Source organism: Hypanus sabinus, chromosome 3, assembly GCF_030144855.1.
Source record: "Hypanus sabinus isolate sHypSab1 chromosome 3, sHypSab1.hap1, whole genome shotgun sequence".
NCBI lineage: Eukaryota > Metazoa > Chordata > Chondrichthyes > Myliobatiformes > Dasyatidae > Hypanus > Hypanus sabinus.
In genome coordinates, this window is record NC_082708.1 from 112,270,644 (window position 1) to 112,284,018 (window position 13,375).

Genomic DNA, 13,375 nt, shown 5'->3' on the forward strand with positions numbered 1-13,375 from the left:
ATGACCATTAATTAACACTGGATAACAAAGATTTTGCTTCCTGACTACTTTTGGGTGTATCTTATGGATATTGGGCAACTGATCATGAAAAGCACAATGAAATCTCCCTATCACACACCATTTAAAAAATAGCCTATACTTGTTACTTTAATTCATAACTTCCTCGAGTGGGACCGGAGAAAATCACATGGAAGGCATTCAAGGCTGTTATTGAAAATTTTCTTGGTAACTACAAAACACCAAACTACGTGCAGCAGGTTAATACCATGCTTCAAACATACAGAACCATGAAGAGCAACATACAATAAAGATTCATTTTCTCCATTCTGATTTAGACTTCTTCCCTGCAAATCTTGGTGCTGTCAGAGATGAACATAGTGCAAGGTTTCACCAGGACATTGCAGTCATGGAGAAATAGTGTCAGGACAAATGGAGTCCATCAATGTTGGTTGTTTATTGTTGGACACTTAAGCGAGAAGCCTCAGACACTGAGTACAAATGAAAATCATGAACAAAACATTTTTAGCTTAGTTGAACTATTGCAAACTTAATTGCACCATTATGCAATTAAGTGCATTATATTCAATAAAAGTTAATTTCTTATTTCTCCAAATTCCTGTGTGATACATGGTGTCTGAAATTAGATATATGTTCAGCTTCAAGTGGTCTATCATATACCAAAAAATAAACGCTGAGGAAGGAACATTTTCAATAACTTTTGTTATCCAGTGTTACTTAGTTATTGGTGATGCAGTTGAAGAAAAGCTGGAGTTTAATTTCAATGGTTTTAATTGCCTACATTAGCAAAGTAAGTGAGTCTATGTTTACTACAAGATTCACGGCCATTCTTCTACTCCTAGATTTGGGTGTTCTATTTGCAACATGACATGGAAACTGCAGAGAAGGCAATTGCAAGAGGGAGAAGGGTGAAGGTGGGAAGACTCTGCCATTGGCAGTTCAAAGCAGCAGGTTGTAAGGAGACATTCTCCTTTGTACACACCAGGGAGGAGAAATGTGTTGGAAACTCCTCTTCATGAAGAAGCTAATGACTGCGTTCAACCACTTGCCCCAGTGAAATGTAAGTGAGACTTGGAATGTTGCGAATTGGGCAAGGTGCAATGGGGCACAGAAAAGGCAAGTCCATGTACTGATTGTTGGAGATGTTTGCTATGTCAGCGATGTGGGTCTGATGCAGTCAAGTAACAGATAATACTCCTGGTACCCTCGATGAGAGAGAGCACTCAAGATGAAACGACCTCAGGAACTTCCTCTTCTCACTCTGTTTTAAAGTGTGCCCAGAGGGCATCTGAGCCCTGCACATAGAACTCCCTCCACTGGTTGAACAGTGGTGCTCCCAGAGTCATGCAAAATTGTTGTGTCTACCCTTCCTATTGACCAGTCATTGCTCCAAGCAAGCTGTTCAGTTCTTTGGAAAAATTTCTAAACCAATTTGCAGGTATGCAACATCTCTCTTATAAGAGGCAGAGAAACAGCTTTAATTGTTCATTGGAACTGTTGCAGAAATTCATGACATTTAGCCCCATGCCAATACACTGAAATACTTTTTAACTCATGACTATCCCCGAATCCTGGCTCTGTTACACTGACCTCCAAACTTACTTACTCCAACTGCCATATGTTTATAAGGCCTCCTGGCTCCCTGTGAAGTGAAAAGCCTCCAATACTTAACGGCATGTTTAGACAGTTTACAGATAACACCAGAAAAGGTGGTATGGTGCACATTGAAGAAAGGTGTTTAAGGTGGTAACAGGCTCTCAAGCAGCTCAGAAAGTGGGCAAGTGAATGGCTGATGGAATTTGTCTCAGACAAGTGCAAAGTGTTGCATTGTGTACAAAAGTTGGGAATTCATATTCCAATTGCAAATTGTTGCTTAGACCAGACTTAGAGTATTATGTACATTTCTGGTCACCATCCTTGTGGTGAACAATGTGATTAAGTCAGAGAAAGTACAGAAAAGATTTACAGGAACGTTGCCTGGATGGGAGGGCTTTAATTGTGCCAAGAGATTGGATAGGCTAGGACTGTTGACCCTGAAGAGAAGAAAGCTGAGAGATGACCTGAGATAGATTTACAAAATCTGATAGGGTTAGATAGTAACAGTCTTTTTATCCAGGGCAGAGAAGTCTAAAACTATATGGTATAGGTTTAAAGTGGAATGGTGGGGGGCAGAGATTTAAAAGGGTTGCAGGGAAAGTATTTCATACATAGGGTGGTGCATATAGTATAACAAACTGCTAAAGATATTAAGATAAGAACGGTTCAGGGTTATGGGCCTAACATGGGCCACTGGGATTAGCACAGTTAGGAATCTTGGTTAGCATCATTGAGTTGGGATAAAGGACTTGATTCCTTGTTATATATTCTTTGTTAATTGCTCTTTTGGGCATTTTTGAAATGAGACAGCCTGCAGATAATGAACACAGAACTGAACTGTGTATGGCTGGACTCCTTCGATTTTGTGTTTTATATTCTGTGCTTTTCGCATTTTCATTGTCGCCATTTGCATGATTTGTTTTTTTTTTAGTTTTCATATGAAGCGGGAAGGGGGTGGTGGTTGATATTTTTCTTTGTAGGGGTTCCATGGCTTTCTTTGTTTTCATGGCTGTCTGTGAGGAAGACAAACCTCAGCATTGCATAATACATGCATAGTTTGATAATAAGTGTACTTTGAATTTGAATCTTTGAATATAACCCTATGAATCATCTTTTTATCTCCACGCTGCCCTCTATTTCTGTGCTGAAAACCTCACTGCCCACTCTGTCCTGTTTTGTAGTATTCCTCCCTAATCCCTGATCCTCTTCAGTTACAGGGCACCTGCCAGCATCATCATCAGAATGCTCCTGCTGGAATGTAGCTCCCTGTTAAAGGCACAGACCAGCTACTAGTGGAACCAACCATTCATGACGTGGCCTCCGCTGACACCAGGTTCAAATGCAAATGCTTCATCATTCAAGTGCATTTTTCAGGGTGTTAAAGCAGATGCATTTTATTTTTCATATGCACAATATGCATATATCATTTCTATTCTCATTCACATCCTGAGGCCATAGACAAAACCATCCTCTCAAAGAGCACACTATATGATTGGTGGTGTAGCCATAACAAGGATTTTGAAAGAAATATGCTGCAGTCTAGAGTCCTGCCTCACTGGACACAGAGGGGCTACACCCGGTGTCCGGCTTCTCAAACACTGCATTGGTGTGTTGCTTAAAGTAGGGTTGATGCATTATAATAGAACAGTACAATGAATGTAGAGAAAAGTGTGAACTGAATATATGTATTGTATTTCCTGTATAAAATATATGTTTTAAAATGCCTTGAGATTTCTCTAATTCAAGACTTTGAGACAGTTATTGGAAGCAGATCCTTTAGCTCACTGGCTCCATGCTGACATCAACCATTAACTCTGTACTCTGCCTTCAAATATAATCTTCCAAAGTGAATCACCTCGCACTCTCTGGGTTAAATTCCATCTGCCACTTCTCAGCTCAGCTCTGCATCCTGTCAACGTCTCATTGCAATTTATGACAACCCTCCACACCATCTGTCATCTGCAGTTACTGAACCACCCTTCCACTCCTTCATCCAAGACATATATATTAAAAAATCACAAAGAGTGTAACAGATCATCATAGAACACCATGGTCTCCAATCTCCAAGCAGAGTACTCTCCATTTACTACCACCCTCTGTCAGCTATGGCAAGACAACTCCTTATCCACACAGCTAAGTTTCCCTGAATCCCATCCCTCCTGACTTTGTGAGTGTACATGGGGAACCTTATCCAATGCTACACTAAAATCCATATACAACACATGTACTGCTATGCCTTCATCAGTCTGCTCTCTCTCATCTTCAAAGAATTTAATTAGGCTCGAGAGGCATGACCGGCTCCGCCTAAACCATGCTGACCATCCCTAATCAGACTATGTTTCTCTAAGTGCTAATATTCTTACTACAATATAGGTCATAGTAATAAAATTGTGTGCATTGGCCACTGTACCAAAAGAAAATACAGTGGATATATATTGCACTAATAATATCTGTACCATTTATTCAAATCAAGAATCTTCAAATGGAGTAACAAATGTGAAAGGTTGAAATTCATTATAACCCATGCAACAGGATATTGTGAATAGACAATTAATTATATCAGAAACCAACTTGACAAATTTCTCTGTTTTTGTTTTCCAAGAATGGTTCCTATAAACAAACCCCTCCCCCAAATTTGATGGGCTCAAATAGAACGTTCACTAAACATTCCAAATACACCTTACATATTACTAAGTTAAAGGGAATCAAAATCAATGCAAATACACTTTAATCAGTAGAGAAAAAAAGACACCTAATTTTCATAAAAAGAAGTACTATACACTGCAAGCACTTGTCTATGCTTTGAAGGTTAAAAAATGGCTTTTAATCACTGCAACTTCCAATTAATCATCAGGACAATAAATAAAAGGTGTAAAGACCTGCACTGCTTTCTGGGACTGAATGTCAACAATCAGCACCCTGTTCAGCTTTGGCTGCGTCACGTAGATGTACTTGTCTTTGACGTTCACCGCAGTAGCCCAAACGCATCGCTGGAAGGCTTCACTCTCAGCTTTAGGGCAGACTTCATCCTATGCAAGAATGAAGAGGAATGAAAAAATCAAAAGGTACAGTAAAGTGAAACTAGCCTGAATTCATTGGCGCAAACAAGGACATTGAAGTAATATATGATGCCGTTTTAAAATACTTCAGAAAATATTAACAGCAGCCCTCATACCATTCCAAAATCCTAGGAATAAAATCCGTATCACCAATATTGTATAATGAACGATAATTAGTATAGGCAAACAATCTAAGTTGACCATGAAAACTGATATACTGGGGAGAGGTAAACTGTTCTATTTTAGATCATAGTTCTGTAATGCTTAACAATAACTGAGAAAGGACTGTATCACACTAACCTTATCGCTGGCAATAGAACTTCAGGATAAGTCTCAGACTTCTGCATAGGCTGAGTAAAGCTCAGAAGATTGAGACATTGTGAAGGTTAAATACCACAACAATAATGAGCCTTATTGCAAGACTCATTATCATGCCCTACAGCGGGTAGTATCTCAATGAAGAAAGGATACACTTCATGCCTGGTCCTTCATTTTACACTAGCACAGGAATGGTAACACCATCCATGGGGCAGACATCACTGACCATGTGGAAATGGCAAGTGCAGGTCATTATCTCACTTGTTTTATCTTACTTTAATGTTTTATATTGAGCAATTTAAGGTGCTTTTATTTAAATTCAGTTTAATCTCATTTTAACTTCTCCAACTAGAAAACGCGTATCAAAGTTGTCAAAAAGATTACTGATGCTTTTGATAGCTGCCTAGCTGTCAACAGTTGTTTGGGTGTTCCAAGGTTCAGGTCTCGGGAGGCACAACTGAGATCTACTCATATCCTGAGCCTCATGAGATAAGGGGAAGTTTATCCAGTCAAATACATACTGGGAAAGTAAATGTGGGTTTGCAGGAGCTGTGGGCAGAAAACCCAGGCAACAGGCCAAATTCAAGATAAAAGGGACTTTGATCAGTTCAGGTTATCTGGCCACTATCCCACTGCTATTTCCAGGATTTTCTCTGTGCAAACCAGGTTCTGTGCTTCCTCTATTAAAATAATGTCCATTCACTAATTATACTAGTATATACATGGACCGTGTACGTTGTTAGATAAGGTTAAACGTTTTTCTTGTATTAATTAATGCAGTGTATGTGGCAATAACAGTAGAAAACAGTTAGGCTTGAGTAAATTTCTAACCATGGTACAATCTTGTATTGCATTTCATGTATCATGTAGAAGATTATATCTTTAAATCTTTATTCTTACTGTAGATTTATATTTTGGACTGGTTAGATGAGTAAAGGATGAGATGGTAATTTATTGGAGGCTCCTAAGCCTAAAAACTACCATAGTTTAGACACACAAATAGAACAATCACAAATAAAGCAAAATTGTTGACCTAATTTCACTGCTCACAGCAATTATTACAGAGCAGAGAGAGTATAGAATAACTTAACACAGCAGATATAAAGTTAGAAAGCAATACTTGAGTGAATGTGCACCATTATTCATCTCGCTTTCCTGTATGTGTTGAATAACAACTAGATGTGGTCAATGTGTGTTTTTGTTTTGTGCAGGATCCGGTACTTACCAGTTTAGAATTCTAGTGAAAATGGATCTTAAAGGCAGAGATCTATGTTTAGAATTATTCTAATGGACTAAGAGTGACATAATTATAACAAACAGGTAAGTGACATGTTGTCTTGCTAATAAAATGTTCAATGTTCTACTAATAAAATGTTTAATCTTCTTTGCTAAAGAAAATTTTAAATAGCAAATGTAAACAATGTTTTGAAGAAATTTATATACTGAATAATAGCTAATTGACCATAAGTAATATTAATTAATCAAAATTTTTTCAAACAACTGGATAGAAAAGGCTGGTGTGTCATTTTAACTGCATTTCATTAAACATTAACATGATAAAACAATCATAAATATAAACCAAGCCTATTGCTCTAAGTAACTATTACCACAGAGAGAATGTGAGGGATGATTTAATACAGGAGATACAAAGTTGTAAATTAATTTTTGATTGAAGTGCCCCACCAAGCACCGTTTCTCACATTCCAACTTAATAATGAAAGATCTACCACTATTTCAAGTCCATATGTACAAGGTTTTCTTGCATTGCAAATTCCCTGAGTTACGGAAATCCAAACTGATGCAAATGCTTCCATAAATTTTTAAACTATGTTTCAAGATAATAATAATCACCACACAACAGCATTAAGCAATTAGGGTGACACAACAATATTTATCTAAATCTCCAGAAAAACTCAACACTAACACTACTAGAATAGAAGAAAAAGTTAACCAACTGAAGAGCAAGACCCTCCATGGAAGATATCTCCTCGATCTGAGCAGACTAAATGTTGACAAAGAAGCGTCAAATGTCCGGTTCAGAATTGGAGACCTCTTCCCAAAAGCGCAAGGGTTCCATATGGCAGTAAAGAACCAGGTGGTTTACACAAAAAAATGATCAAAATGCATAATAAAAGACCAACAAATTCGAGAATAAGTGCAGAAAATGCCAAGAGAAATCATTACAGAATCCTGCAGCAGTTTAACTCAATCTGATTACTTCTATAGGCACAATCAAGTAGCAAACACTATTCACCAAAATCTTGCTTTAAAATACATATTCATAAAAAACCATACCTTACCATAGATATGAGCCTGATCCAGGTTTAAAGTCAGAGTCACACTAATTATACTATCACTGATCTAATGCTACAGATATGGCAATCTATAATAACTGTCTGGATAGAATATTGCAGGGTAACAAGAAAGAACAACTTACTTATTAGATATAGCCATTCCAAACACACATAACTTACAGAAATCAATGTGAGCAACACTAGTAATATTCTCAATTAAAAGAGAAAATTGAACGACCATGGAACCTGAACAGGGTACACATTGCCTAAATAGTAACATCTACAACTGGTGTCATCCCTAAGTATCTACACAATAATGTTAACCAATTAGGGCTGCACAACAATATCTAAGTAAATCTTCAGAAAGCCACAATAATAAACACTCCAAGAATAGTCTGAAAGTTCCTTGCATTTGAATGAAAGGGTTACTGTATGAGGAACATCTGGCAGCTCTTGAGCTGTATACCCTGGAGCTCAGGAGAATGAGGGGGGGAGCTCAGGAGAATGAGGGGGGGATCTCATTGAAACATTCCGAATGTGAAACAGCCAGAACAGATTAGCTATGCCAAAGTTATTTCCCAAGGTAGGGGAGTCTAGGACAAGAGGGCATGACTTCAGGATTGAAGGACGTCCATTTAGAACAGAGATGCGGAAACATTATTTTAGTCAGAGGGTAGTAAATCTGTGGAATTTGTTGACATGAGCAGTTGTGGAGACCAAGTCATTAGCAGAGATAGATAGGTTCTTGATTAGTTAAGGCATCAAAGGGTATGGGGAGAAAACAGGGAAATAGGAATGACTGGAAGAATTGGATCAGTCCATGGTTGAATGGCAGAGCTGACTCAATGGGCTGAATGGCCTATTTGTGCTACAAGATCTTATGGTCTTATTTGAGAAATGAGCTTGCTAGCTTGAACTGACAAAAAAAAACAATAATAACCATACTGTTTCAAGGTAAGCTGCACTATTGGCATAAAATTGCCACCACTGCTGAGTCCTGCATAACATTACCTTCATATCAACCAGATAATAATGTCCAGATATGGATCTTCAGCTGAAGTTCTGATAGCAAAGAGTGATAGATCTCTGTCATTGCCTATGGAAGTGACATTGCTCCTTGAAAAGTTAGAGGTAAGAATACAGAATCCTGTATACACTGGAACTGGGATTTTTTTTCCTCTCTCCCTTGACATCCTCAGCCTTGTCTGCCTTGGCCAGAACCCCTCTCTTATGGCTTCCTCAAAAGCTGATAGTTGAACTAATATCTTCATCACTAGGCAAAAGCTCTGTAAGCCATTTGTTTTAAAGGTTTTGGAAGCAAGCCTAGTGTATAGAGATTAGATACAGAAATTGATTATCTCACAGAATGATGGAACCGGCTCAGGTTTAAATAGCCCATTCTCGTCTCTATTCTGCTTGTTCAATTCTTCTTTAAAATCAGCAATTTGAATCCTGCAAGTCCAATAAAGTTTTCAATTTGTTGCCAAATACTTATGTAACAGTATTCAACTCTGTTGGGTCAAACTTCTAATGTCAAATAAATTATGACTGTCATATTAAATGTGGGGGTGAAAATACAAATACAGTGAACAAGAATTAATTCCAAACATTAACAGTAATATGTACAAAGAGGTCAAAATGCATGATGATATAAACAGATAACAATTGAAAATTGCAGTTAAATGTAAAATAACAGCCATTATCTATTTCTTTTTCTCTTTCCTGCAAAGCATCAATATGGTATTTGAGTTTCATCATCAATGAGTTATCTACCTGGGAGAATATCACAGCTGCCAATAGAATACTGGAAAGATTCTCTCAAATACATTTCTTATTCAGTAGTCTGGAACAAGGTCCTCAATCACTTTAAGTGTTTTTTTTCTTTCACAACGGTGGCACATTTGTAAGATTGTAAAATATAAATTGTACCATAAATCTTAGTGAAGTTGTGACCACAAATAAATCTCAAAAATGTAAAAAATGAAGTGGCGTATTAATCTAAAAAATCAATCTCTGAAAACATAATCCATAAGCTGTGTAGAATGGGAACTGGATTACATCAAGAAAATAAGAATGTAAAAAATAGTAGTTTTCCAAATGGTGTGGCACACACAGAGACATGGCTAAAACTGAATGGGCAGAATAATAATAATGTTTATATACTATTTTGAATCAAAAAAAGAACCAGCTTTCTATGCAATAAGACAATGAGTTTGTGAAAGAAGAGTTTTTTTTTCCTCCATCTGGCATTCCTACTTGTAACTGTATTTCCTTGATAATACTTCTATTCTCAAATCCCATTATTAGGAGAAAACCTGCACACTTCCTATCTATACAAAGTGTACTCATGGCCATTACAAAGGTTCCTTTAAAATGTGATGGCCTGCGTAACATGTAAATTCTTTCAGATATTCAGTTACAACACATGAGGACCCTTCAGAGTGTTATAGAGTGACAATGCTATTTGTCCACTGAATCCATGTTGACCATTACATACCTATTTCAATTTTATTGTCACATCTAAATCGTTAATGTAGAACGCAGTTAGAGATTGGCAGGTATGATGTTATGGGTATTACAGAGTTATGGCTGAAAGATGATTGCAGTTGGGAGCTTAATATCCAAGAAAACACAATCTATCAATAGGACAGACAAGCAGAAAAAACAGGCAGAGGATAAGGAACACACACCAAAAGCTGGAGGAACTCAGCAGGCCAGGCAACATCTAAAGAAAAGAGTACCGTCAATGTTTCAGGTAGAAACTCTCCATCAGGACAGGGAAAAAAAAAAGATGAGGAGTCAGGATTAGAAGGTGGGGAAGGGGAGGAAGAACTACAAGGTGATAGGTGAGTCTGGGCGGGGCGGAGTAAAGAACTGGGAAGTTGATTAGTGAAAGAGATACGTAGCAGGAGAAGGGGGAGTCTGATAGGAGAGGACAGAAGGCCATGGAAGAAAGAAAAGGGGGAGGAGCACCAGAGGCAGTTGATAGGCAGGTAAGCAGATAAGGTGAGTGAGAGAGAGGAATAGGAATGGGGAGTGGTGAAGAGGGATGGATGGTTTACCAGAAGTTTGAGAAATCAATGTTCATGCCATCAGGTTGGAGGCCGCCCACACAATGGCCTCTTTTACTGTTGCAATGAGGCCACACTCAGGTTGGAGGAGCAACATTTTATGTACTGTTTCAATAGCCTCCAACCTGATATGCCATGAACATCAATTTCTTGAACTTCTGGAAAATGCCCCCTCCCCCTCCTTCACCATTCCCCATTCCCATTTCCCTCTCTCACCTTTAATGTTAAAAGGACTAGATAGAGTGGATCTGAAGAGGATGTTTCCTTTGGTGGGGGAGTCTAGGACCAGAGGATAGCCTCAGAATAGAGAGACATCTATTTAGAACAGAGATGAGGAAGAATTTCTTGAGCCAGAGGGTGGTGAATTCATCTCCACAGGTGCTGTGGAGGTCAGGTCACAGGGTGCATTAAAGGTAGAGGCTGATAGATTCCTGATTAGTCAGGGCATGAAAAGTTATAGGGAGAAGGCAGAAGAATGGGGTTGAGTGGGAAACCAATCAGTCATGATGAAATAGTGTGTAGACTCAATGGGCCAAGTGGCTTAATTCTGTTCCTATATCTTATGGTCAGATAGTTGATATCCCAGAACTGATCCTTGAGGAACTTCGAGTCCCAATGAAGGGTCTCGGCCCAAAATGTTAACTGTTTACTTTTTTCCATAGATGCTGCCTGGCCTGCAGAGTTCCTCCAACATATAGTGTGTATTATATTGGCAGATTCAATCTCGCCATCCTGAAAGTCAGCATTCTATCTGTATCATTTTCTTATCAACAAGAAGTAGAGATGGAGGCATTTACAGAATGAACTTTGAACCTTAAAGGCTTGGCAGCTGTAGACAGGACATCAAAACTACCCCAGCTAAGATGCCCAAGTAGTTAGAATTTGAGGAACACAAATATCTCGGGTGTTAATGATAGTGATGGCCAGACCATGAAGGGATTTGCAAACATCCATTAGAAATTTAAACTTGAGCTACTGCATTAATGTGAGCCAAAATTATTCAGTCATCTTTGGAGTGATAGACAATCACTGACTCCATTTGACTTGAGGCATGCAGGATGTCTCTTGAAAACCAAGTCACGTGGTGCCCTATAGAACATTGAAACATTCATTCTCAAAACATGGCTGTTTGATGAACGAGCCAAGATTGGAAATTCCACTGGGTACCTCTACCCTTGTGGTAATCCAGTGTTAGCACACTTCAATGGCATCAGTTCTTGTGTAATGTTCCTTTTGGAATGTTACGCAGGAATTTCACTTTCAAGATTCAAGATGGTTTAATGTCATTCCCTGTCCACAAGTGTAAAGTAGAATGAGATAATTGTTACTCCAGATCTAATGCAGTATAAAAAAACACAAAATATAAAGAGCACAAAATAATAAAAAATACAATAAATATAAATACAAAAGATTGCTTCTATACATAGATTGTATGTCCATAAAGTGACGCTAAGCATGTGAATGTCTATGCACAAGGTGACTGACAGGAAATTATAAAGTAGTGGAGGTTGGAGGCATGGAGTGGTGAGTTAGTGGGTGGAGGTGTTGATCAGCCTTACCGCTTGCAGGAAGTAACTGTTCTGAGTCTGGTGGCCCTTGTGTGGATGCTACAGAGCCTCCTCCCTGCTGTGAGTGACACAAGCAATCCGTGAGCAGGGTACCTCGAATCCTTTATGATGTTCCTGGCCCTTTTCCAGTACCTTTCAATGTATATGTCCTTGATGGTGAGTAGATTGGTGCCCAACATGCGTTGGGCAGTTTTGACTAGTCGTTGTCGAGTCTTCCTGTTTGTCATAGTGCAGTTTCCATCCCATGCAGTGATGCAGCTTGTCAGGATGCTCTCTACTGCACACCTGTAGAATGACCTGCGTACGGATGTGCGAGGTCCTGCTCTCTCCAGAAAGTGGAGGAGTTGGTGAGCTTTCCTGACTCTGAAGGATGTGTTCTGGGACCATGAGAGGCTGTGTCTGATGTGCACTCCCAGGAGTTTGAAACTGCTTGCAGCTTCCACTGCTTTCTCATTAATGGGGTTTGTGAGTGTGCAAGTTCTTCCGAAGTTGAAAATCGTCTCCTTTTTGTCTTGTCAACATTAAGGAGGAGGTCTTTTGCCTGGCACCAGGCTTTGAGCTCTCCCAACTCCTCGCTCTAGGCAGTCTCATTGGTCTGGGAGCAAAACAGTCAGTGGTCACTTATGGAAAAACTGGGCTTTAATAACTCTGTATGGGAAGGTTTCCCAAGTAAATTCCTCTGTTTAGTCTTGTATTCAGGCCTGAGCACATGCAAAACTGACTCCCAGATACTGTCTCTCAATATTCCACTAACCTTTGTCTCCTTACCAGAAAGCAAATCCCAGGCCTCCCAAGGCCCAGCCCACACCTCATACCCTGGATGCTGATCTCACTCCCAATTCTCAATGCAAACTTGGGTACTCACAGTAGATTGACTTCATTGAGGTTAATCTATCATGTACACACCAGACTCGCTGCTGCCAGCCTTTGCTGTGAGAGTCAGTTACCTTGACCCTGATGGTCCTTGGGGCACTGCACTCCCTGACAGTCTATCAAGTTGCACGTCTTCAAATCACAAAACACTCCGATGTTCTGAGACTTTTGATGCTAACCAAATATATGACAGGTGCATAACAAAATTATTATAGGGCCATCACTTACTCTGTTTGCAGCCTGTTCTGCTGGTGTTCTCTAGTGTTCAAACCATTGGGCTTACACTGTTTTCCTTTCAAGCAATTCCATTCACACACTGACTGATTGGATTGCCTTCTGATGTGCCCTAAAAGACACTCCTTATTGTGACAAGGACAGCAGTTGTTCACAAGGTCTGCCCATTAAAACAAACATATATCCATTACAAACTGATCCTGTTTGCAATCTCCACAACACAAGAATGAATTCAAATGCAAAACCATACTTTGTTAATACGTTGTTCACTCTATAAATACAATGGTTTTGCTCTTGAAAGGAAATAAAAACAACAATTTAATTGCTGGTTTATCCCAACAAAA

The 13,375-nt window shown here is 39.1% G+C and overlaps 1 protein-coding gene and 1 long non-coding RNA gene across 3 annotated transcripts in view; one reads left to right on the forward strand and one right to left on the reverse strand.

Moving 5' to 3' along the window:
- The window catches only part of fstl5 (follistatin-like 5), a 502,898-nt gene that overhangs the window by 61,940 nt on the left and 427,583 nt on the right, over positions 1 to 13,375 (reverse strand). Inside the window, exon 9 of the mRNA XM_059964959.1 lies at positions 4,494 to 4,643. Within this exon, the coding sequence (XP_059820942.1) occupies positions 4,494 to 4,643 (150 nt within the window). The remainder of the gene's footprint in view (positions 1 to 4,493; positions 4,644 to 13,375) is intronic.
- On the forward strand, positions 5,178 to 9,230 carry LOC132391581 (uncharacterized). Of its 2 annotated transcripts, XR_009511269.1 has the most exons (4): positions 5,178 to 5,239; positions 6,203 to 6,311; positions 8,312 to 8,416; positions 9,016 to 9,230. It is a non-coding gene; the product is annotated as an uncharacterized LOC132391581 (long non-coding RNA). The 2 variants fall into 2 exon arrangements; XR_009511268.1 differs by lacking the exon at positions 8,312 to 8,416.